Source organism: Salmo trutta, chromosome 39, assembly GCF_901001165.1.
Source record: "Salmo trutta chromosome 39, fSalTru1.1, whole genome shotgun sequence".
In the NCBI taxonomy this organism is placed as follows: Eukaryota; Metazoa; Chordata; class Actinopteri; order Salmoniformes; family Salmonidae; genus Salmo; species Salmo trutta.
This window is the reverse complement of record NC_042995.1, coordinates 13,420,965-13,447,199: the sequence shown is the minus strand read 5'-3', so window position 1 is coordinate 13,447,199 and position 26,235 is coordinate 13,420,965. Positions and strand designations below refer to the sequence as shown.

At 45.8% G+C, this 26,235-nt stretch overlaps 1 protein-coding gene across 3 annotated transcripts in view; it reads right to left on the bottom strand.

The window, feature by feature from the left end:
* The window catches only part of LOC115179835 (vang-like protein 1), a 53,249-nt gene that overhangs the window by 10,611 nt on the left and 16,403 nt on the right, over positions 1 to 26,235 (bottom strand). For all 3 annotated transcript variants that reach the window (XM_029741661.1, XM_029741663.1, XM_029741662.1), the window contains exons 3-5: positions 20,310 to 20,439; positions 6,289 to 6,720; positions 5,744 to 5,919 (exon numbers count right to left, since the gene is read on the bottom strand). In XM_029741661.1, the coding sequence (XP_029597521.1) occupies positions 5,744 to 5,919; positions 6,289 to 6,720; positions 20,310 to 20,439 (738 nt within the window). The remainder of the gene's footprint in view (positions 1 to 5,743; positions 5,920 to 6,288; positions 6,721 to 20,309; positions 20,440 to 26,235) is intronic.

Here is a 26,235-nt window from a genome sequence, read left to right as displayed (position 1 = left end):
CAGACACAGACAGACACAGACACAGAGAGACACAGACACAGAGAGACACAGACACAGAGAGACAGAGAGACAGAGAGACAGAGAGACAGAGAGACAGAGAGACAGAGACAGACAGAGACAGACAGAGACAGACGAGAGACAGACGAGAGACAGACGAGAGACAGACGAGAGACAGACGAGAGACAGACGAGAGACAGACGAGAGACAGACGAGAGACAGACGAGAGACAGACGAGAGACAGATGAGAGACAGACGAGAGACAGACGAGAGACAGACAGAGATAAAGGGAGAGAAAGAGAGATGGAGAGAAAGATTGAGAGGGGAGTGTGAGGAGAGGAGTCACTAGCGCCAGGAATGATAGTGTGACTGTGTTACTTTGAGTCATCATGTTATGATTAACCGACACCCCCCCGAACACAGGGACATATCCCTGTCAACAGAACCTCACAGCACTGCTGGGAGAGAGAGGCTGAGGTTAGAGAGAGACAGACTACTTCCTATTGCTGCTGCAGCATGGACGTCCTGTCCCGGATCAACATGCCATGTCTTGCCTCTCAAAGACAGCAATATTTCACCAGTTGAGACTTTACATATGTGTTCTGTTCTTGTGCTTTAGCAATCCATTATGTAGCAACCGAGTATGGCCTGAACCCATCTCGAAGTTATTGTCTACACAGACATGTAGTCAAAGTGATCAATGTACCAGTGCTGATTAGCCAGCTACACAATACCAATTCATTAAGCGTGCGTATCCATTTTGTTTACGTGCCTTTACACAGGTCCAGGTTGACCGTTGGGGTTTTGATCTAGAAATGCCTGGGATGATTTTCTGCTATCGCTTATTGTAGCCTACTGATCCAATCTAGCCCTGTTAGTACGCTGCTGAGAGACAGTCAGAGTACAGTTCCTCTGCGTTGTAACTGCGCGGGGCCCACTAACAGAGCAGCAGTAGATTCAAGCAGCTTTTCACAGGCCTACAGAAGCACAGGGTCATTCCTCACGGCTCAACTGACTAGTCTACAGTTCCCAAGCTCCAGAAAAAACGGCCCATATGTCAGGGAGTCTCCCCTCCCGCTCTCCTCCCCTGCCCTCCTATTTGACACTGAATCCTGTCTCTCAATTCTATTCAATTCAAAAGGCTCTCTCCTTTTACATCTTCCTCCCCTCCTTTCTCTTCCCGCTCCCCCTCCCCCTCCCTCCCTTCCTCTACCAGGGACTCGTGTCATTTGTTAAAACGAGCAGGGCGCTAACTTAACTGTTGCAGACAGAGTCAGGAAGGGAGGGAGTACCACATGCTGGCCTGGAAGCATGCGCTTCCTATTTCCCCCTGGGGCAGCCAGGCAGCACACTGAGGCTACTGTCCTCCTCTGTAGACAGACACAGTCCTCTCTTCTAACCCGTCCTCCTCTTTATTCCCCTATTGATACTACACCATGAGAAAGGTTTGCTGCTGTGTACCGTTCCACATGTAAGAGTGAGTAGGAGAGAGAGAGAGAGGAGACGGAGATAGAAACAGTCATGGGACGTCCTAACAGCAGTGACATTGGGGGGGAGGTGAAAGAGGTATGCAACTTTACACACCCAGTGCTGACGCAGGGGAAATGTCAGGCTAAGTGACAGGACATTATGGACATATCCTCTCCCTCATTCCAGTGCAGTATACACACACACACACACACACACACAGTGCCCTCAAAGTATTCAGAAGCCTTGACTTCCACATTTTGTTATGTCACAGTCGGAATTTAAAAACGGATACTACTTAGATTGCGACTGATCTACACACAATACCCCACAATGTCAAATTGGAATTGTTTTTCTAAATGTTTACAAAATTACTGATTTTTTTTAGGATTACTCCATATCTGTACCACACATACAGATAATTGTAAGGTCCCTACAATACAAAAATATCCCTTTGAGCATGGTGAAGTTATTAATTATGCTTTGGATGGTGTGTCAATACACCCTGTCACTACAATGATACAGGCGTCCTTCCTAACTCAGTTGCCGTAGAGGAAGGAAACTGCTCAGGGGTTTCACCATGAGACCAATGGTGATTTTAAAACAGTTAAGAGTTTAATGGCTGTGATAGGAGAAAACTGAGGATGGATCAACAACATTGTAGTTACTCCACAATACTAACCTAAATGACAGAGTGAAAATAAGGAAGTTTGTATATAATAAAATATATTCCAAAACATGCATCCGGTTTCCAATAAGGCACTAAAGTAATACTGCAAGAAACGTGGAAAGAAATTAACTTTTTGTCCTGAATACAAAGCGTTTTGTTTGGGGCAAATCCAACTAAAAACATCACTCACTGATTACCACTTCATATTTTCAAGCATGGTGATGGCTGCATCATGTTATGGATATGCTTGTCATCAGCAAGGACTAGGGACTCTTTTTCTGGATAAAAAGAAACGGAATAGAGCTAAACACAGATAAAATCCTAGAGGAAAACCTGGTTCAGTCTGCTTTCTAACAGACACTGGGAGACAAATTCACCTTTCAGCAGGACAATAACCTAAAACTCAAGGCCTAATATACACTGGAGTTGCATTGAATGTTCCTGAGTGGCCTAGTTATAGTTTTGACTTAAAATCGGTTTGAAAATCTATGGCGAGACCTGAAAATGGCTGTCTAGCTAGGATCATCAACCAACTTGACAGAGCTTGAAGAATTTCAAAAATAATAAAAATGGGCAAATATTGTACAATCCAGGTGTGGAAAGCTCTTAGAGACTTACCCAGAAAGACTCACAGCTGTAATCGCTGCCAAAGGTATTGACTCAGGTGGGTGAATACTTATGTAATCAAGATAGGGTTTTATTTTTAATTCATCTTAAAAAAAAGAAGAAATAATATAATTTTTCTTCCACTTTGACACTTTGTATTTTGTATAGATAAAAAAAATAAGACAATTAAATCCCAATTGTAACCAAAAAAAAGGTGGAAAAAGTCAAGGTGTGTGAACACTTTCTGAAGGCACTGTATATATATTATAAATCAGCTTTACCACTGCAGGGAGTATTGTGTAGACTAGCAGCAGCTGTGTGTCCCCATAGAGGGACTCATCCCAGAGTGGTGCTGGATATCACACATGACTGATACAGAGAAAAGGACCATGGCAGGATGAAGAGTGTTAGTGGATGTGAACACATGACTGATACAGAGAAAACCACCATGGCAGGATGAAGAGTGTTAGTGGATGTGAACACATGACTGATACAGAGAAAAGGACCATGGCAGGATGAAGAGTGTTAGTGGATGTGAACACGACTGATACAGAGAAAAGGACCATGGCAGGATGAAGAGTGTTAGTGGATGTGAACACATGACTGATACAGAGAAAACAACCATGGCAGGATGAAGAGTGTTAGTGGATGTGAACACATGACTGATACAGAGAAAAGGACCATGGCAGGATGAAGAGTGTTAGTGGATGTGAACACATGACTGATACAGAGAAAAGGACCATGGCAGGATGAAGAGTGTTAGTGGATGTGAACACATGACTGATACAGAGAAAAGGACCATGGCAGGATGAAGAGTGTTAGTGGATGTGAACACATGACTGATACAGAGAAAAGGACCATGGCAGGATGAAGAGTGTTAGTGGATGTGAACACATGACTGATACAGAGAAAACAACCATGGCAGGATGAAGAGTGTTAGTGGATGTGAACACATGACTGATACAGAGAAAAGGACCATGGCAGGATGAAGAGTGTTAGTGGATGTGAACACATGACTGATACAGAGAAAAGGACCATGGCAGGATGAAGAGTGTTAGTGGATGTGAACACATGACTGATACAGAGAAAAGGACCATGGCAGGATGAAGAGTGTTAGTGGATGTGAACACATGACTGATACAGAGAAAAGGACCATGGCAGGATGAAGAGTGTTAGTGGATGTGAACACATGACTGATACAGAGAAAACAACCATGGCAGGATGAAGAGTGTTAGTGGATGTGAACACATGACTGATACAGAGAAAAGGACCATGGCAGGATGAAGAGTGTTAGTGGATGTGAACACATGGAGGAGGCAGCTACGATGTCAAATACATGGATGTATAAACATATTGCTGGCATGGTACGGACAGACAGACAGACAGACAGACAGACAGACAGACAGACAGACAGACAGACAGACAGACAGACAGACACCGCTGGCATAGCACACAGACAGACAGACACACCGCAATGTAAATGTAATGTACACAGAGACAGACACACCGCAATGTAAATGTAATGTACACAGAGACAGACACACCGCAATGTAAATGTAATGTACACAGACAGACAGAGACACACCGCTGGCAAGGCACACAGACAGACACGGCTGGTATGGTATACTGACAGACACATTCTGACATCTCCAAAACAAAGGCACACTGTAAAACAACTTTGTCAAGTTTTAAATCCACTTAAAGCTATAATACATTTATACATACTGTATGAAGACGTTTCGTCAGACACACGCAATTGTGCATTAGCACAAAACAAGTACAAACTCCTAAACCAACGTCCTAAAGTTAACTCCACTACATGCACCCATTGTGACTAAGGCACTTTGAGCAGTCAGGGTCTCCGGTGCTCGCTACTTTGATCAATTATTCAACTACAGTAGAGAGAGGAGACAAACAAATAAAGCCCAAACACTGGCCTAGATATGAGCCTGACTGTGCCTCGGGTGCCTGTGGCTCTTCTCTACCATAAGTAGCGACTTGTTATGTTAGGCCACACTGGAGACGGGGGACAATTAATGAGGAGAATAGCAGGATTCTTGCAGAGGTGAATCTCTGGTAATGTTGGCGTTAGGATCTTGAGCATTTCCTCAGGCTTCTTCTGCCCTGAGATTGGCATCAAAGAACGGCCAGCTCAGAGTCAGACAGAAGAACAGGCCTCCTGGCCAGGTTCATTGTTCTGATATCCCATCAGACACTTGCCAGACAGACTGCCTGCCAGACACACAGAGGAATGTCCTCACCAGTTACCTGGGAATGGCTGGAAACACACCCAGTCTCCACTGGAACCTGAGAGAGTGTGTGTGTGTGTGTGTGTGTGTGTGTGGTATGAATCTTCTCTGACCAGATGCTCAGTGTGGCCTGTAGGGAGCACTAATTAGCTGTTTGTTTACAAGCACATACAGTCAACAGAGAGAGTGCTGCTGCCTTGGCCAGCTGAGGGAAAAAGCAAGGCACATTGTGAGCGACAACAGCCCCAGGGCAGCCTCTAACAACCCTAGTGAAGCAGGGGCTAAAGCACTTTACATGTCCATCTGCCACTGTACTGAGGTAGACAAAGGTGAACCAGAGGGCCCCGGCATAATACCAACATATGTTATGTTTGAGGCCCTCACAAAAGGGGATATGAGAGAGCGAGAGAGAGCGGATTTTGACAGTCTGACTATATCTCTCAACTCATGAGGTAAAACCTCTTCCTGGTACATTCAGACAGCACATCAAAAGGACAGTCATTACAGACCAGGTTCTTCTAGTCTGAGCTGTTCTCTCTGGCTTATAACTTTTATTACACACACACACACACACACACATCTTACTTTCTTTTCTCTGCTCTCTCCTTCTCAGCCTGCTCTACCTACTGAGTTGTCCAGTCTTACTTTCAAGGAATTTTCTCCTCTCGCATCCTCCCCCTCTCCGTTCTCCCTCCCCCCCATCAGTCTCCCTTCCCCTGCCCCCTCTCCCCCGCCCTCTCCCTCCGCATCTCACCTGAGCTGGCCCAGGTTGTAGTGGCGTGTCTCTCCGTCGGTGGAGCGGGTGACGCAGACAGAGAAGGCGGGCTGCAGCTGCCTGAGCTCCAGCAGAACGATGGCCAGGTAGTGGATGAAGAGCAGAGCGTCTACTAGAGATACAGCGTACTGCACGATGCCCTGGTAGTTCTCATCCTGGGAACAACAGACAACCCAGCAGCTGTTAGTGTCAATACACTACATAGGAACACACCAGTGGAGGCTGGTGAGGGGAGGACAGCTCATAATAATGGCTGAAACAGAGCGAATGGAATGACATCAAACACATAGAAACCATGTGTTATATAACATTCCACTTATTTGCGCTCCAATCATTACCATGAGCCCGTCCTCCCCAATTAAGGTGCCACCAACCTCCTGTGGTACACACACATTCATGACAAGAGATTTACACAGATGAAAGCAATGACATACAAATTGAATACTTGAAGAGGCAGATGTGGTGGCCAGTAATTAGACGCATTACAAACACTGAGTGTGAGTCTCTCTCCCTCCCTGCTGTACCTGGGAGTCCAGTATCCTCACGCCGTAGAACAGCCAGTAGGACACGACAAACAGCAGCACCAGCACGGCCAGCAGCGCTCTGAACACAAACACCCGGGGCAGGCCGGCGCGCGGAGCCCGGAAGAACAGCGCCCACACGGCCAACAGCAGTATCAACAACTTAAACGCCACGGAAATAAAGAGGCCCTCGCAGGCCGTGCCGCACACCAGGAGCTTGTCAGGCCAAAGGAGGTGGGGGAGAGCCAGGAAGGCCAGGGGAGTGAGGAAGACCAGCAGGCCCAGAACCACAGCCAGGGTCAGGGTAAAGTAGCGCCGGCAGTCCAGGCCCACGCTGTCCTCCAGGTCCTTGGTGATCCGGACAATGTCCTCCTGGGACAGGCTGTGTTCCGACGTCCCCGTGACGGCCGTGGTGGTCTCGCCCCAGTTGTCATCCTGGGAGGAGGGAGGGAGGGGGAAGGAGGACGGGAGAAAGAGAGAGGAGTCAGTGTTAAATACTGTAGCATATAAGCATGTTACTACTATAGTCAAATTTATTAGAGACAGGAAAAGTTATAAATCTGGCAAGTCAGGACGGAATTTTCTACTCTAGGCTCATTTCTATAGACAGCTTAAAGCTGTGCTCATTTCCGTTCAAAAGTCAACCAGGGAGGGGAGGACGAGCAAACAAAGAGAGAACGAGAGAAAGAAAGATGGGAAATGGAAAAAGAAAACAGCGAATAGAGTGACTGCCTGGGGTACGAGAGGCGAGGCGCTGACGTCTGTGTTTTCTGGCAACCACAGATAATAAAGGTCATTTGTGGCTGGCGAGAACTCCTAAAACAACACAGATAAGAGCCTTTATAACACTGTACCAACACAGGCCCACAGTGTAGACTGCTAACTGAGCTGCCAGGGAGGGCTGCCCAATACAAACCAACAGGGAGACTGGACAGACAAGACCAGAGACTATCTATCCATCTTGCTGCTCTTTCCCTAGTTCCCCAACGACAACAGATGGAGCCTGATTTGATTTCCTCAGCAGACTCGAATTTAAATCGGCAGGCAGCTAAAAATAGCAGAGGGGAGAAAAAGGGAATTCATACAGGATGCACAGTGTGTGTGTGTGTGTGTGTGTGTGTGTGTGTGTGTGGGGGGGGGGGGGGGGGGGTCTCTTTGTCCCATGGCCCTAGGAGTTAAAACAGCACAGGATGGGCAGAAGAATAGAAGGCCGAGCTTTACAGAGACACTCTATCCCCAGTCGGAAAGATGCAGCAGCCACAGTTAATATCCCACTGTAATCAGGCCAGCTCCTATTGCAGTGTCCAGAGAAACTACATTTAGCTAAATGTTGCTGTTGTGGGTTCAATACATTAGAAGTGTGTTTGATGTCCCAAGCCACTTACAGACAACCAGCCATTGTTATTACACTGTGTTCAACTTCAAAGGGAGGTCAAATTTGAATGAAATCAGAGAGAACCAAGTGAGGCATATAAAATCAAAGAGCAACACAAATAGTCTGAGTAGCCATTTGATTAGATGTTCAGGAATCTTATTGCTTGGGGATAGAAGCTGTTTAGAAGCCTCTTGGACCTAGACTTGGCACTCCGGTACCGCTTGCCATGCTGTAGCAGAGAGAACAGTCTATGACTAGGGTGGCTGTAGTCTTTGACAATTTTTAGGGCCTTCCTCTGACACCGCCTGGTATAGAGGTCCTGGATGGCATGAAGCTTGGCCCCAGTGATGTACGGGGCCGTACACACTACCCTCTGTAGTGCCTTGCAGTCGCCATACCAAGCAGTGATGCAACCCGTCAGGATGCTCTCGATGGTGCAGCTGTAGAACCTTTTGATGATCTGAGGACCCATGCCAAATCTTTTCAGTCTCCTGAGGGGGGAATAGGTTGTGTCTTGGTGTGTTTGGTGATGTGTACGCCATAGAAACTACACCTCCGTCACTCCTCCATTCCTACAGGCTGAACTCCATCCTTTTAGTAATAAAACTTCTCATATCATGACTTTCTGCCAATTCAAGCAGTTCAAGGGAGGGGTTGACGACACACAGTCAAATGTCCAGGTTCTTATCTGAAACAGTAAAACTGACCCACCTAACGGATAACATTCCTGATACAATCCTAACCGATAACACAATCTAACAGTCGTAAATACCCATTATTCCAGTCAGTCTGGCCTCCAGAGACTAATCCTTATAATGGACCAATGGGTAGGCTGTAAATCACAGTGTAGAGCTGCTGTATGACCTTTGGGGCAAAGAGGTCACAGGGTCAAGACACTGGTGGTTCTTATGTAACTGCGCATTTTCATTTAGGTGGAAAACAAACATCCACATCCGATTGAATGTTCAGGTCACATGGCTGGCTTGAATTGCACCATTCAACACTGGAACATATTTCAGTGCCATTTCAACAGTTCCATGCTGTGATTTTGATTTAGGAGTCAGCTGACCCCATTGTGTAGTTTCCAGGTGGTGTTGAGCATCAGCACCTTGACGCTACCATCACAGCCCCTAGCCAGAGCACTGAGATCCTCTAGTCTCCACCTCTCCACTGGACCAGGAAGAGCCGTGTCCACAGAGAACACACCAGGGTTATTACCTGAACTACAAACCCAAACCTGCCACAGTTAGGAGTGGGGAAAGGGGTAGAGGAGGAGAGGCAAGGGAATTAATGCAGCTCTCAACTATGCGAGAGAGAGAGCGAGAGTGTGTGTGTGTGTGTGTGTGTGTGTATATATAAGATGGACCTCTTCAACACCCTTTAGTGTTAATGAGGTCCTTTGCCACTCCATGGTGAGAGTGTGAAACAATGGATAGTTCAAAACACACAGAGAGAGCACGAAAAAGAGAGAGAGAGCGAGAGCGAGAGAGAGATGGCTTTATGAATAGAATGATTCCAAATAGAGAATGAGAAAGCCATTTTAAATCAATCATCTCATTTTGATGACGTGATCTAGAGAAACACTCCATTACGGTTTCCATTGGTTGGCCCGTACCAACCAGGGCTGAGAGTTTGGAGATTTTGGATGGGGAAGTTTGGGCCCTTGCCTGCCTGGGGTTTCCCTGTGCCTGCCTGAGTAGAACACTGACCCAAATCCCCTGATAGGACTAGAGAATCATCAGGGCGCTGATCTAATAGCAGAGAGAAATGCCTGCACCTGGCTGGCACCACTACCATTCAACACATTCACCATCACAGACACACAGCTGAAGGAGAGGAGGAAAGGGGGCAGACAAAAGAGCGAGAGAGGAGAGCCGAAGGGAGACAGGAGAGAAGGAGGGAGGGTGAATGAGAGAGCAGGGAGAGGGATTGTGGAGTATTACACCCCCCACCTCCACACCTGTCAGGCCTATCCACAACATCCACCCTAATCAGAAACCTGTGGTGATTCACCAACACCTCTATGGTGGTGGGGGAGGGGTTATACAGTTAAAAGTCAGCTGAATAGCCATTGAAAGACCCAATTTGACATGTTCTCTCCCACACGCTGATACACACTCAGAAAGAAAGGGGAGATGGGGAGAGGAGAAGGGAGACGGTAAGAGGAGAGTACACTGGACAGAGGGGCGTGAGCGACACTGACATCCCAATGGCAATGAGCACTCCTGTGAAATCTGAACCGACCGAGGGAGCGACAGACAAACAAAAACAGACAGAGAGAGAGAGAGGTGCCTAAAAACTCTAACTGAGAAACTGGGTAGAACTGGCCAAACCTATTCAGCAATAAGACATATACACAATCTATACACACGCTAGGCAGCCTAGCAGTTAAGAGCGTTGGGCCAATAACCGAAAGGTCGCTGGTTCGAATCCCCGAGCCGGCACGGTGAAATAAATCTGCCGTTTAACCCTTGAGCAAGGCAGTTAACCCCGTAACACCACCTGCTCCCCGGGCGCCGATGACACGGACGTCGATTAAGGCAGCCTCTCTGATTCAGATGGGTTGGGTATAAACGTGAAATACACTTTGGTTGAATGTATTCAGTTGTGCAACTGAGTAGGTATACCCACCTCCCTTTCCCACATGCAAAAATGTTTTAAAAAATTCACTCAGGACTCCTTTCATTCTATTATAAAAAAAAATGGAGAGAGACAATCAGGAAGGAAATATTTGTCAAACCAAAGTGTAGAAATATTAATGTCGCCAACCATTCAGTGTGTGTGTGTGTGTGTGTGTGTGTGTGTGTGTGTGTGTCATCGGTGGGAATCTTTCTCCATGTACAAATTAAGTGAAATACAGTAACACAATGCTTGACTATAAATACAAGCTACTGTCTCCAATGTTAAATCACATGTCTATAAAAAGGGCTGTGTGCTGCTGTGGTCTGTGTGGTAGATCAAACGGGGCCCTTTGCTCAGAGACGGAGCATAAGCACTCAACAGACTCCTGGGAGATGAGCGGTAAATAGAGCAACGTACAGCAGGCATTCCTAGAAGCTGTTAACATCCAGCCCCAAGCACAGCCGTGACAAGCAACGCAAAGAAAACAAAGCCGCCAATTACATGTCAAGACAGAGAGACGGGGAAGGTGGGCAGTAGCAATGTTCTACACTAACGAGGAGGAAATAGGTGGAACAGTCAGGGACAAGGTGGGAGTTCAGACCGCCAGAAAGAGAGTCAGTAGGGATGAATAGGAGTTCTCCAGGGGAAAATGATGACTTCCATTTAAACTAAACACTTGTCCTCTAACCCTACTATCACATCGTGAGACGCAGCTCATTTTGAACTTCATGTAAAATGACCATAAGATTCCAGCTTTGTCATCACAGAGCAGATTTCTCCCTCCAAAAAGACAGCCATTTTTAAATCACTTCTAAAACAGTGGTCTCTCAGACTACAACAGCGACACCAAAAACGCTCTCTCTCACTGTATTTAACAAATGCACACACACTACTTGAACACGAATGGCTTGCCAGTTGCATGCATGTCAACTCCTTGGATCCAGACCTCGAACATCCACTTAGAAGGAAATGTTACAGCCCTCGGCCATCCACCACACAGTCCGTGGTTACCATGTCTTACCTGGCCTGACTCTGTGCATGGCCCTGGGCTGAGAGCAAGAGTGTCCCCAGGTGGAGAGTTGGAGTCTTCCTCTGCCTTGGAGGTCTCCACCACCATCACCACCTCCACAGTCTCCATCAAAGCGGAGAGCTCATGTCGAAAAGGCAAACTTTAACATGTAACAGCGTCGCCCGGCCAGCACAGGGACAAGCTTGGCCATAGAGATTCAGCTAGTGCATCTCTCCACTCTGAGACAACCTCTCTGCCTCCACCGCTACAGCCTCACTACAGCTTCACCACTAGATCTCCATCACCCCATCATGCCCCGAGAGAGACTGTACTGTATGGGCTGTGTGTCTCTGGGTTTAATGTACAGGCAACACAATGTAAAAGCAACACACACACACACAGAGACCGAGAAATCACATGGGATGTCCTAAGAGCAGCAAGATGGTGGGGGGGGTGAAAGGGCCAGTGGAGGATGAAGAGGGGGGATCCATTAAACAAACAGCTGTGCCCCCCAGAGAGAGACAGCAAACAAAATAATAAACCAATTAGGCTCAGAGGGCTCCTGCCTGCCACCCCTATTATACCCCCCCACCCTCCCATCTTTAAACGCTCTTCTCTATTCCTTCACTTCCCTGGGGCAACTTCTCTCATTCTCTCTCTGCTCATCTTTGCCTGCTCCAGTGAAAACCACTCTCCGTCTATTCCTTCTGAGCCACTGACTACTACGGTGATGGTGTCATGACTTCCCCGATCCCTCGTCAGCAAAAAGACCTGACGAGGGATCTGGGCGGTTCGGGCCAAAAACCAAACACACCGTGACGATGACAGTCTCTGTACGGATTAACTGTTGATAGACATTGGATTGCAGGCTTTTCGCAGCCTCTATGTAGGATGACAATACAAGCACACAGTCAGAACACTGTTAGAAAGACCCCTTGCTACTGAAAGAAGGAGACGTCCTTAAAAGAAACATAGATACTCTTCAGATTCAAGTAAGACGCAGATCTACAAAAGGACTGGAGTGGACACAGTAACTCACTTCCTGTGTGAAGAAGCGACGTCATTAGGGTTGCACATTTTGGGGAACATTCCCGTGGGAAATAACAGGAATTAACAGAAATATATGGGAATTAATATTAATACCATTTAAATGTAGATGTTTTTTGCATTGGATATAAATACTATATCATATGGGAGACAGAAACATAACCATTTTACCTTATCATAAGTAGACATAATTGCAAATGATTAAATCCTTCCAATAGAAATAAAATGTCAAAAAATTGTTACGAATTGAACTTTAATTAAATGATTAGACTCGTCACATGGGATGATTTCACTGAACAACAAAAGAAAGGGAATATTGAATGATGCCCAATGATCCATTGCATCTCCCAAAAATGTTTTCAACATACGTCTGTAAAATGATAGTCAAGAAACTTAAGCTTTGGTTGTCTTCCTCTCAGGCTTCCATGTCTTCTCCCTGGACCTCAATGTCCACCTCTTGAACATCAGACTCTGAGGCCTCATCTTCACTGCCCAACCGTGCTGAGGATGGCTATTTGTCAGGCTCAAAAAGCCTCAAATTTTCCCAGATGGCCACCAATTTTTCAACCCTTGTATTGGTCAAGCTGTTGCATGCTTTGGTGTGTGTGTTCCCAAACAAGGACCAGTTGTGCTCTGAGGCACCTGATGTTGGTGGGATTTGGAGGATGATGGAGGCAACAGGGGAAAGAGCCTCTGATCCACAAAGACCCTTTCACCAGGTGGCTGATGAGATATATCTGGAGTATTTCTCCTGTCTTATCCGATGTCCTGTGAGAATTTAAGTACGCTCCCTCTAATTCTCTCTCTCAATGAGGACCTGAGCCCTAGGACCATGCCTCAGGACTACCTGGCCTGCTGACTCCATGCTACCCCCAGTCCACCTGGTCATGCTGCTGCTGCTCCACTTTCAACTGTTCTGCCTGCTGCTATGGAACCCTGACCTGTTCATTGGACGTGCTACCTTGTCCCGGACCTGCTGTTTTGGACTCTCTCTCTACCGCACCCGCTGTCTCTCACTCTGAATGATCGGCTATGAAAAGCCAACTGACATTTACTCCTGAGGTGCTGACCTGTTGCACCCTCTACAACCACAGTGATTATTATTATTACCATCTGACCCTGCTGGTCACCTATGAACGTTTGAACATCTTGGCCATGTTCTGTTATAATCTCCACCCGGCACAGCCAGAAGAGGACTGGCCACCCCTCAGAGCCTGGTTCTTCTCTAGGTTCTTTCTAGGTTTTGGCCTTTCTAGAGAGTTTTTCCTAGCCACCATGCTTCTACATCTGCATTGCTTGCTGTTTGGGGTTTTTGGCTGGATTTCTGTACAGCACTTTGTGACATCGGCTGATGTAAAAAGGGCTTTATAAATACATTTGAGTGATTAATTTTGTTGGCACGACTGCCATATTGCATCTCCATCCCAAAGCCCTTGCTTGGAAGTGTACTTCGCCAGACTGCCAAGAAACCTTGGCAGCTCTCATCCAGGCCAAGGTGGCGAGTCACTGTAGTGATGACACCATAGGCCTCGTTGATCTCTGCACCAGACAGGATGCTCTTGCCAGCATACTTGGGGTCCAACATGTACGCTGCGGCATGTATGGGCTTCAGGCAGAAGTCTTCATGCTTTTTGATGTCTTTCAGAACTGCAGTTTCCTCTGCTTGGAGCAACAGTGAAGTGGGCAGGGCAGTACGGATTTTTTCTCTTACATCTGCAAGCAGTCTGAACATCAGACAGGATGGCATCGTCTCCCTCAATCCGTGCAATGGCTACTGTTATCGGTTTCAGGATGCTTTTCCACTCTCTCCCAAAATACATCATCCAGGAGGATCCTCTTGATGGGGCTGTCCAAATCATCAGACTGATGTGGCATTTCTTGGAGAGACTCCTTCCCCTCCAAGAGACTGTCAAACATGATGACAACACCACCCCAACGGGTGTTGCTGGGCAGCTTCAATGTGGTGCTCTTATTCTTCTCACTTTGCTTGGTGGGGTAGATTGCTGATATATCTTGATGACCCTTCACATACCTAAGCATTTCCTTGGTTCTCTTGTAGTGTATCCATTGTTTTCAGTGCCATGATGTCCTTGAGGAGCAGATTCAATGCATGAGCAGCACAGCCAATGGGTAGGACTCCACCACTTTAGACCAAGCAGCCTTCATGTTTGCAGCATTGTCTGTCACCAGTGCAAATACCTTCTGTGGTCCAAGGTAATTGATGACTGCCTTCAGCTCATCTGCAATGTAGAGTCTGGTGGGTCTGTTGGCCCTTATGTCTGTGCTCTTGTAGAATACTGGTTGAGGGGTGGAGATTATGTAATTAATTATTCCTTGCCCACGAACATTCGACCACCCATCAGAGATGATTGCAATACAGTATGCTTTCTCTATGATTTGCTTGACCTTCACTTGAACTCTGTTGAACTCTGCATCCAGCAAATGAGTAGATAAAGCATGTCTGGTTGGAGGGGTGTATACTGGGTGAAGAACATTCAGAAATCTCTTCCAATACACATTGCCTGTGAGCATCAGAGGTAAACCAGTTACCGTAATTTCCTGACTATAAGCCGCAACTTTTTTCCCATGCTTTGAACCTCGCGGCTTAAACAATGATGCGGCTAATATATGGATTTTTCCCACTTTCACATTTTCCCCCCCAAAAAAACACATTCTGTGACGTGCTCAGTTTTTTGGCGGCATGAAGCTTTCATTAGACCAATGAAATTGCCGAACGGGTTAAAGTCAAACAACTGTTTTGTTTACTGTTTAGATTAAATCGAGCGCTCTCAAACTTCCCATCATTCTAATTACGGTAGTCATTTTGTCACCCTGAATCCTGGGGGCACAACAAAGTATTTGCAGCCACTCGGCATCAGTGTAAATCGTGCATTTAAGGTGGCACTCCGTGGTCAGTGGGAGGCTTAGATGACAAGTGGGGAGAAATCCTTCACTAAAACGGGCCGCATGCGAAGAGCAACTTATGGTCAAGTCTGCCAGTGGGTCCTGACAGCGTGGAGCATTGTCAAAAAATCCACTATCATCAACGGGTTTCGAAAGGCTGGACTGCTGCGTGTTGAAGAGGGCTCAGCGGGGGATTTGCCTCCGGATGAAAGTGACTGGTGTCTGTTGTCCCTTGTCTGTTCTCTTGTAGAATACTGGTTGAGGGGTGGAGATGTAGTTAATTATTCCTTGCCCACGAACATTCGACCACCCATCAGAGATGATTGCAATACAGTATGCTTTCTCTATGATTTGCTTGACCTTCACTTGAACTCTGTTGAACTCTGCATCCAGCAAATGAGTAGATAAAGCATGTCTGGTTGGAGGGGTGTATACTGGGTGAAGAATATTCAGAAATCTCTTCCAATACACATTGCCTGTGAGCATCAGAGGTGAACCAGTTGCATACACAGCTCGAGCAAGACATTCATCAGTATTTCTCTGACTACGTTCCTCCATTGAGTAAAAAAAACATCTGATTCTAGGAAGACCATGAGCTGTTGCTATCGATAAGGTGTCCAAATTCATCATTTTCACCTCGAATAGAAGTAGAGGGACTTTTGTCAGAGGTTGCTTGTTGTGAGCGCTGAGGGAACTTTATGCACTTGGCCAGATAATTATGCATATTTGTTGCATTCTTCACATTTGATTTGGCACAGTATTTGCAAATGTACACAGCTTTTCCTTATACATTAGCTGCAGTGAAATGTCTCCACACATCAGATAGTGCCCGTGGCATTTTCCTGTAAAGATTAGAAAAAAAATGAGTAAAAAAACCCAAATGCAATTCCATGTACAGATAAATAGTTAAGCAGTTAGATTAAACATCTCCTTTGTAAGATAAATGTTTTAAAATTAAACATGTATGGAAACAGGTGAATTAACACTCAGTTAGCAGGCTCAAGCAAGCTAAAACCCCAAAACTAACTAGCAGAAATTGTTAACAAGTTAGAAATGATTTAAACACACTTTGCTGTAGGCAAACAAAAAATAATGCATGTCATATAAAATATATATATATATATATTTCACCCCACCCAGTATTTGAATCAAAACCAGAAAGCATGTAGTCCTTGGCTCAGACAGTGTAGTAGTGTGGGCTCAATATCACCTCATTAGCGTGCAAGATCTTGAGAATCAGCTGTATGCAGAGGGTTGCAATTCCATTGAATTGGGGATAGTTTAACCAAAATATGCCACAAGACCTAGAATTGCTGTATGTGTATCCCACAAAAAAAGGTTTACTGTTATAAGCAACAACAAAAAATATGAATTCCCGGGCTTAACTTCCCATGTAAAATTTCCGGAAACTTACCGGAAAGTTTCCGACCCTTTGCAACCCTAGACGTCTTCAACCACTTGTCTCCTGCATAGACGGCCTAGAACTCGCCTCAACCCCAGGAAAACCGTGCCAGAGCAAGGAATTCGCATGAGCAGAAAACACACAGAAACATGGAATCATTTTGTTAAAGAGACCTCAACTCGCAGAGAGGCTCAACTCACCATGGAACCATGGAGGGGGGGGGGGGGGGATAAGACATGAGAACAAGCCCCGCGCTGCATCCAAGGTCCCGACATCGCTACTACTGTACCTCGTACTTCCCCAACACAGAACTACCTGCACTCTGCTTAGAAATGCACTGTAGTCCTGTCTTTACCTAACCATCTCAGAGTGCTGCTTTAATTGGGCAGAATTAAACTGGAGGGAGAGAGGGGTGGGTAGACAGGGGTGGGGAGGTACAGTGGAGAGGTGCATGTTATGGGGTTGGGGGATCAGAGGCTGACAGAGTTAAGTTTGATGTCTCGTTGGCACTGCCTCCATTCTGAGGGACCCTGCGTCTGCCCCCTTTGGATTCTGCCTGCAGTAAATTACAACAACGGCCGATTGGCAGCCGAAAACGTGATTTTTTTTGCCACTTTCAGCCGGATTCTCATTCACTTCAATGTCGAGGTTAGGTAGTACACGATCATCACACAGACGTGAACACGTGCACTGGGGAGTACATGTGCAGCACATTGTGTAATGTGCCTTTACAAAACAGAATTAGCCTACATGACACAAACAAGCTTTGAGGTGGAGGCCTGGAATGAGTCACACACACACACAGAGAGAGGCGCACACACAAACACAGAGGCGCACACACAAACACAAGTACCATGTCTAATTGTTGGGTTCTAAGGATTGTGATTTCATTGACATCCCGTGAACTATAAATAAAGTTAGATCCACTTTCTCTTTTCAAACAGCCCTCTGTCTGTCAGCAGGAGAGGTGGGAGGTGGAGGGCTGTTCATTCTCAAAGAATGCTTCCTGGCTTTTACATATCATGTTTCTCCTGGGTGCCACTTCACATAATGGTGGAGCAGTGAGGACCTAGAGTGCATTCCTCAGATGCACAACTCTTATACCCGAGACGAGTACTTCAGAAGTCCCCATTCCACATCTATGGTCTACCGTTACAACACTGATATAATGTATCATAAGTGTATGCGAGTAGTCGAGGCGAATAAGGAGCGCTTCTGTTCCCTCGACTGGAGAGGGTTGAGAGTCAGCGCACTAGCATAGCCTGGAGCTTTGGACTGGTTCCCTCAATGGCAGCCGTTCAATATTGTGGCAAACAGCTCTGTTCAAACATCACTGCAGAATCACCTAGAGCTGCAAGCTCATAAAACTGTCAAGGCAAATGAGAAAATGGAGCATATTGAGACCAACGCCCTGATTTGCCAATTCAAATACTGTACCCAAACACACAATAACAAACATACAGTATAAAGTATTCACTCAGTGTCACACAACAAGTTTTCCTGACAAGCTCAACAGCAAACAACCCGAAACACACACACACAGTCAAATACACACACACAGTCAAACACACACAGTTCTTTCTGGAAGGCTGGTTATAGCAGAGTAACAGAGGGACACAGCTACACTAAGAGGTCACAGCTTGCTGAGGGCTGGCACCCTCCTGACAAACAACCCCTGCATCTGGGCTCACACACCGTGTCAGACACCACACAGACACACAGTGTCAAAACACACAAGATACTCACACATACACAGTGCTACAGCCAACCCCCTGACAGACAGACAGACACACACACACACACGCACACACCAATTACACAAGGTGAAAAGCATGCGAGTATGTCTGGATACATATTTCCAGAAAATAAAACCTCAAAATTCAAAAGGACAGTCCAATGCATTGTTAAAATGTTGTGCAGCCGGCCACATGTGAATGTCTGTACTAGAGATGTGCACGGTTATTTGAATATTTGAATATCCGAACGGCAAATACTTGTATGAGTATTCATTTTAGCAAGCAAAAAATTATTATAGGCCTATTTTAACACTGAAAAAGCTCTCTAAATGAAATTAAAATATCCATGTGATGTGTCATTGTTACATACAAGGATATACCATGACATTTCAAATGATTAATTTCAATGTAGATTTTTTGGCGCGACCCACACATCCGGTAGACTACGCATATGTAGCTTGTTGTTTATGCCTTTCACTAATGCAATGCAAGATGGAATAAAATAACACAATTAAAAGATAGCAAAATGAGAAGTAGCAGGTTACAACGAACTACCAACAGGTAGCCTGTTGTTTTATCTGAATGGGGTTGGGGAGAAAGTGTAGCATGTGGCCTCAATTAGCTTAGCTAGCTATATATTTGGCTAGCTTAGCTAGCTTCTCTAGGCTACTCCAGTCAAGATAGATATGGGAGGCTGCTACAAACTAGCTAGTCTTGGCCGTAACCGAGTTGCATTGGTGACTGGTGACTGCTTCTTGCCCCCCCCACCGCCGCACAGACGTCACACACACGCCGCCTTAGCGAGTGGTAATGAGCGCAGCCCTGTACTATGGGACTGTGAGACCGGCAGGGCATGGCTGGTAACACAGCAGCTCCTCTCCATCTCTCTCTGAGGAGACTCCCAGCAAGCCTGTATTATTCTGACTGATGCCTATAGTACGCCCGTCAGCATTACCGCAGGCAGGCTGGGTCACAACATGAACACATATACTGAGTGAGTAGTGCTGTTCACTAGCAAATCCTGTTGAGGCGCTTAATATATCACACACACGTGCGTACATACATGAACAGTACTAAATACACACCCTGTGTCGTGGCGCAAGTGTTGTTCATCCGAGTAAGGGAGTTTGTCAAGTGGGTCAGTAAGGGTTAGTGTAATGTTGAGAGAAGAGCTGGGAGTGGTAGTGTTGCTCTGGGCTATACTCTACTGTAGTGAACATAGAATTTGCACGTGAACGGCAAAATCTCTTGTCCTCCAGTCTGTGTATAAGCCATAACATCTGGATCTGTCCAACTCTCTGTCTTGCTGTTAACATCTATTTTTATATCCCTCCCTCCATCTCTTCAAGGGCCAGGCAGACCTAGCACTCAAAGCCCACTTTCAGCAGGACTTTATCAGCCAAAGCCTGAAACCCTTAAAGCCAGAGTGCCCAGTGTTTAACACCACAGACTATGTGCACATTGATCAGCTAGCTGTATAACACAAAGGGACATAAAACACACTGTGTGTAATCTGAAAGCCTCAATCAGGCCTGTGAAGTCCTCAGCTCAACCAGAAAGGCACAGGGCTTATCCGGACAGTAAATAGATTGACTCGCTCCCATGAGTGGATTTATACATTTGTAATACAAAGAAGTTGTTTACCATAAATCCAACTACAAGCACTGATAAATAGCCACGTGAGCTGAGCTGTCCACCGATGCATACTGTATGTGCCCGTGCCTTTAGGATTAAATTACCATCATAATGAGGCATTGCACAATAAATACAAATCAGGGTAAAAAAACAACATCTAAATACAGAAATGTAAAAGTTAAGGAGTTGTCATGTGAGAAAAAGGTCAAGTTCATATTTGGAGGGTTTCCAGCAGTGTGGTTTCTTCCCTGTCTGGGCTGTGTGGGCAGAGTAGTTGTGGAGAGATTGGCCTACCTGGACCTCCTCCCCCAGTACAGACGAGTCTCCCAGCAGCGGTTCTGCTGGCGGTGCGTTGATGGTGACAGACTTCTCAGAGCGGCTGCCATCCTTGCTGCGTGACTTGTGGTGGTCGCGGCTGCGCTCCCTGAGAAACAACGACAGGTACACCAGGTGAGTCGACGGGTACGGGGTTACCATGACAACCAGCAGACCGGAGGAGAGGAAGAGAGCATGTCGGCGTGGCGATAGCAATGGACTGCCACCCACTGGATTTCCAGCAAAACCTTGTGTTATTTCTCTCTCTCTGGTTCCCATTCTCTCCCTCTTTCCTCCATAGCGTCAGCAACAACAGGGTTATAGGAGCCATCATCCCCTACAACCTTAATCCTGCTGGCCTTTACTTTGAATTTCTTTAATTAGTCATTTCTCACAGTGAACGTCTGCAGGGGCTTAGCTGAAAACTCAGACACACACGAAAATGCTAGAACAGGCAGACGCTGTTTGAGTCAGAAAAGAGGACTAGGGGAATAGAGGACTAGGGGACCAGGGGAATAGAGGACTAGGGGACCAGAGGAATAGAGGACCAGAGGAAAAGAGGATCATTAATATAACTTAACCATTATTTTACCAGGTAAATTGACTGAGAGCACATTCTCATTTACAGCAATGACCTAGGGAATAGTTACATGGGAGAGGGGGGGGGGGATGAATGAGCAAATAGGAAGCTGGGGATGAATAGGTGGTCATGATGGTATGAGGGCCAGATTGGGAATTTAGCCAGGACACTGGGGTTAATACCACTACTCTTACAATAAGTGCCATGGGATCCTTAGTGACCACAGAGTCAAGACACCCGTTTAACGTCCCATCAAAGACGGCACCCTACATAGGGCAATGTCCACTATCACTGCCCTGGGGTATTGGGATTATACATTTTTTTGACAAGAGAAAAGAGAGACTCCAACACCACTTCCAGCAGCATCTAGTCTCCCATCCAGGGATCGACCAGGACCAACCCTGCTTAGCTTCAGAGGCAAGCCAGCAGTGGGAGACTAGGGGAGCGGGAGACTAGGGGAGCAGAAGACTAGGGGATTGGGGACCAGGAGAGTAGAGGACTAGGGGACAAGAAGACTAGGGGATTTGGTAGCGGGACTAGGGGGCAATGGGAGTTAAGGCCTGGGGAACCAGGAACCTGCTGATGCGTCTAAAGGTGGCAAAGCATATTACATTCCTTGCCTCCCTCATGACCCAACCAAACCGTTGTGAACTCTCCACTACTTCACCTCCCATGTTAAATCTCCCCCGCGAGGCCCATTAGCGTACCGACCCCAGCGCTGACCCTCACCTCCCCGCTCCCCAGATCCCTGATCTCAAATCCTGTGTGGGAGTGAGTGACAGACAGGGTTTCTCCATCCATCCACATACAGTACTACACATGGTCTGTGCCCACTGCAGCACCGTCATGGCTCTACTACCCCGGACACTGATCGTCCTCCTAGCCTCCACTAATCTGATCTCTAGTCAATCCCATTCTATTTCCAATTGCCCTCAGCCATGGTACTGTAGCTAGATACTCATGGTCTGGTCTGTTAGAGGGATAGCCATGGTACTGTATTGTACGTAGCTAGATACTGCACCTTCTGGTCTGTTACAGAGGGGCGGAGTGAGAATAGAAGAGAGATGAGGAGAGAGAGAAACAGGCTAGTGTGGAGATAGCAGGACAGGCTCGGTCTGATCTAATTTATCGAAGAGGGATTACGGGGGAAACAAACAAGTTACAGAATGTGTTACACGACTTTATTAAAACCTCCAGGAATTGTAAATGCTAGACAACAAGGGCTGAATTCTAACCGGAGTGCAACCTAATGACATCTACAAACACCTTCTGGGAAAACCATGATTTAAAAACACACACAAACCTCTAGTTATGACCAAGTACAGTTCAAGATATTGCTGCCATTTTTCTCTTGACCCAAAATGTTAATTTCTTGTCCTCTGAGCTTATCTCCGTGTTAGGAGTCTTTTGTGAAGACTAGGGTCGGTAACTTTCCGGTAAATTTCCGTAATATCTTCCGAAATGTTCCATGGGAATTTAAGCCCGGGAATTCGGGGAATTTTGCTTAAATACATCAAAAAAAGTTAGCTTATAACAGTGAACATTTTTTGTGGGATACACATATGGCAATTCTAGGTCTTGTGGCATATTATGGTTAAACTATCCCCAATTCAATGGAATTGCAACCCTCTGCATGTACAGTGCATTCTTCCATCACATGTACAGCTGATTCTCAAGATCTTGGACACTAATGAGATGATATTGAGCCCACACTACTACACTGTCTGAGCCAAGGACTACATGCTTTCTGGTAAGTTTTGATTACAATGCTGGGTGAATATATTATGTGACATTCATGATTTTTTTTGGTTAACTAGTAAATAGTAGCCTACAGCAAAGTGTGTTTAAATCATTTCTAACTTGTTAACAATTTCTGCTAGTTCGTTTTTGCTACCATGTGGGTTTTAGCTTGCTTGAGCCTGCTAACTGAGGAGTGTTAATTCACCTGTTTCCATAAATGTTTCATTTTAAAACATTTATCTTACAAAGGAGTTTAATCTAACTGCTTAACTATTTATCTGTACATGGAAATTGATATTTTTTTTTTTTTACTCTTTACAGGAAATCTTTACAGGAAAATGCAACGGGCGCTATATGATGTGTGAAGACATTTCACTGCAGCTAATATAGAAGGAAAAGCTGATTATACATTTGCAATTACTGTGCTAAATCATATGTGAAGAAGGCAACAAAGATGCAGAATTATCTGGCCAAAGGCATAAAATTCCCTCAGCGCTCACAGCAAGCGACATCTGACAAAAAAGTCCCTCTACTTCTATTCAAGGTGAAAATTATGAATCAGACACCTGATCAATAGCAACAGCTCATGGTCCTCCTGGAATCAGAAGTTTTTTTTACTCAATGGAGGAACGTAGTCAGAGAAATGCTGATGAATATCTTTCTCGAGCTATGTATGTACCGTAATTTCCGGACTATTAAGCGCACCTGAATATAAGCCGCACCCACTGAATTAAAAAATATATATTATTTTGAACATAAATAAGCCGCACATGTCTATAAGCCGCTGGTGCCCACCGGTACATTGAAACAAATGAACTTTACACAGGCTTTGTCGAAACACGGCTTGTAACAAAAAATAAAAAATTAGCAGTAAACAGTAGCCTACCAAGAAAGTCATTGGTCACCATCTTCCTCCTCCTGTACACTGAAACCACTGAACCACTGAAACCACTCGGAGTTGAATAGCCTCAGAATTGCTTCATCCGATATTGGATTGTTTTCATTGTCGCGCTCGTCACTTTCATCCGGAGGCAAATCCCCCGCTGAGCCCTCTTCAACACGCAGCAGTCCAGCCTTTCGAAACCCGTTGATGATAGTGGATTTTTTGACAAGCTCCACGCTGACAGCTCCACGCTGTCAGGACCCACTGGCAGACTTGACCATAAGTTGCTCTTCGCATGCGGCCCGTTTTAGTGAAGGATTTCTCCCCACTTGTCATCTAAGCCTCCCACTGACCACGGAGTGCCACCTTAAATGCACGATTTACACTGATGCCGAGTGGCTGCAAATACTTTGTTGTGCCCCCAGGAATCAGGGTGACAAAATGACTACCGTAATCAGAATGATGGGAAGTTTGAGAGCGCTCGATTTAATCTAAACAGTAAACAAAACAGTTGTTTGACTTTAACCCGTTCGGCAATTTCATTGGTCTAATGAAAGCTTCATGCCGCCAAAAAACTGAGCACGTCACAGAATGTGTTTTTTTGGGGGGAAAAATGTGAAAGTGGGAAAAATCCATATATTAGCCGCGTCATTGTTTAAGCCGCGAGGTTCAAAGCATGGGAAAAAAGTTGCGGCTTATAGTCCGGAAATTACGGTAACTGGTTTACCTCTGATGCTCACAGGCAATGTGTATTGGAAGAGATTTCTGAATGTTCTTCACCCAGTATACACCCCTCCAACCAGACATGCTTTATCTACTCATTTGCTGGATGCAGAGTTCAACAGAGTTCAAGTGAAGGTCAAGCAAATCATAGAGAAAGCATACTGTATTGCAATCATCTCTGATGGGTGGTCGAATGTTCGTGGGCAAGGAATAATTAACTACATCTCCACCCCTCAACCAGTATTCTACAAGAGAACAGACAAGGGACAACAGACACCAGTCTCTACATTACAGATGAGCTGAAGGCAGTCATCAATTACCTTGGACCACAGAAGGTATTTGCACTGGTGACAGACAATGCTGTGAACATGAAGGTTGCTTGGTCTAAAGTGTAGGAGTCCTATCCACACATCGGCTGTGCTGCTCATGCATTGAATCTGCTCCTCAAGGACATCATGGCACTGAAAACAATGGATACACTACAAGAGAGCCAAGGAAATGCTTAGGTATGTGAAGGGTCATCAAGTTATAGCAGCAACCTACCTCACCAAGCAAAGTGAGAAGAATAAGAGCAACACATTGAAGCTGCCCAGCAACACCCGTTGGGGTGGTGTCGTCATCATGTTTGACAGTCTCCTGGAGGGGAAGGAGTCTCTCCAAGAAATGGCCACATCACAGTCTGCCGATATGGACAGCCCCATCAAGAGGAACCTCCTGGATGATGTATTTTGGGAGAGAGTGGAAAAGCTGCCTGAAACCTATAGCAGTAGCCATTGCACGGATTGAGGGAGACAATGCCATCCTGTCTGATGTTTAGACTCTGCTTGCAGATGTAAGAGAAGAAATCCATACTGCCCAGCCCACTTCACTGTTTATCCAAGCAGAGGAAACTGCAGTTCTGAAAGACATCAAAAAGCGTGAAGACTTCTGCCTGAAGCCCATACACATCGCAGCGTACATTTTGGACCCCAAGTATGCTGGCAAGAGCATCCAGTCTGGTGCAGAGATCAACAAGGCCTGTAGTGTCATCACTACCGTGTCTCGCCACCTTGGCCTGGATGAGGACAAGATTCTTGGCAGTCTGGCGAAGTACACTTCCAAGCAAGGGCTTTGGGATAGAGATGGCAGTCGTGCCAACATATCTCATCTGCCACCTGATGGAAGGGACTTTGTGGATCTGAGGCTCTTTCCCTTGTTGCCTCCATCATCATCCTCCAAATCCCACCAACATCAGCTGCCTCAGAGCGCAACTGGTCCTTGTTTGGGAACACGCACACCAAAGCACGCAACAGGTTGACCAATACAAGGGTTGAAAAATTGGTGGCCATCTGGGAAAATTTGAAGCTTTTTGAGCCTGACAAATGGCCATCCTCAGCACGGTTGGACAGTGAAGATGAGGCCTCAGAGTCTGATGTTCAAGAGGTGGACATTGAGGAGGTCCAGGGAGAAGACATGGAAGCCTGAGTGGAAGACAACCAAAGCCTTAGTTTCTAGACTATCATTTTACAGACGTATGTTGAAATTTTTTTGGGGGAGATGCGATGGATCATTGGGGATCATTCAATATTCCCTTTCTTTTGTTGTTCAGTGAAATCATCCCATGTGACGAGTCAACTCATTTAATTCAAGTTCAATTCATAACTACATTACTTGGATTTAATCATTTGAAATTATGTCTACTTATGATAAGGTAAAAGGTGTATGTTTGTCTCCATATGATATGGTAAATATATCCAACGCAAAAAACATCTACATTTAAATGATATTAATATTAATTCCCATATATTCCCACAGAAAGTTCCCACCTCTGAATATTCCCCAAAATGTACAACCCCAGTTAAGACTATAAAATGGATGGGATGTTCTTGTATCTTTGTCACTGCAGGCAGTAACGTGGCCACCTCAGTCTCAGTGCAGGCAGAGGACCCTGGTGTGTTACAGTATGCCTTGTTTAGGGATGTTCAAATCCTTTAGAATAC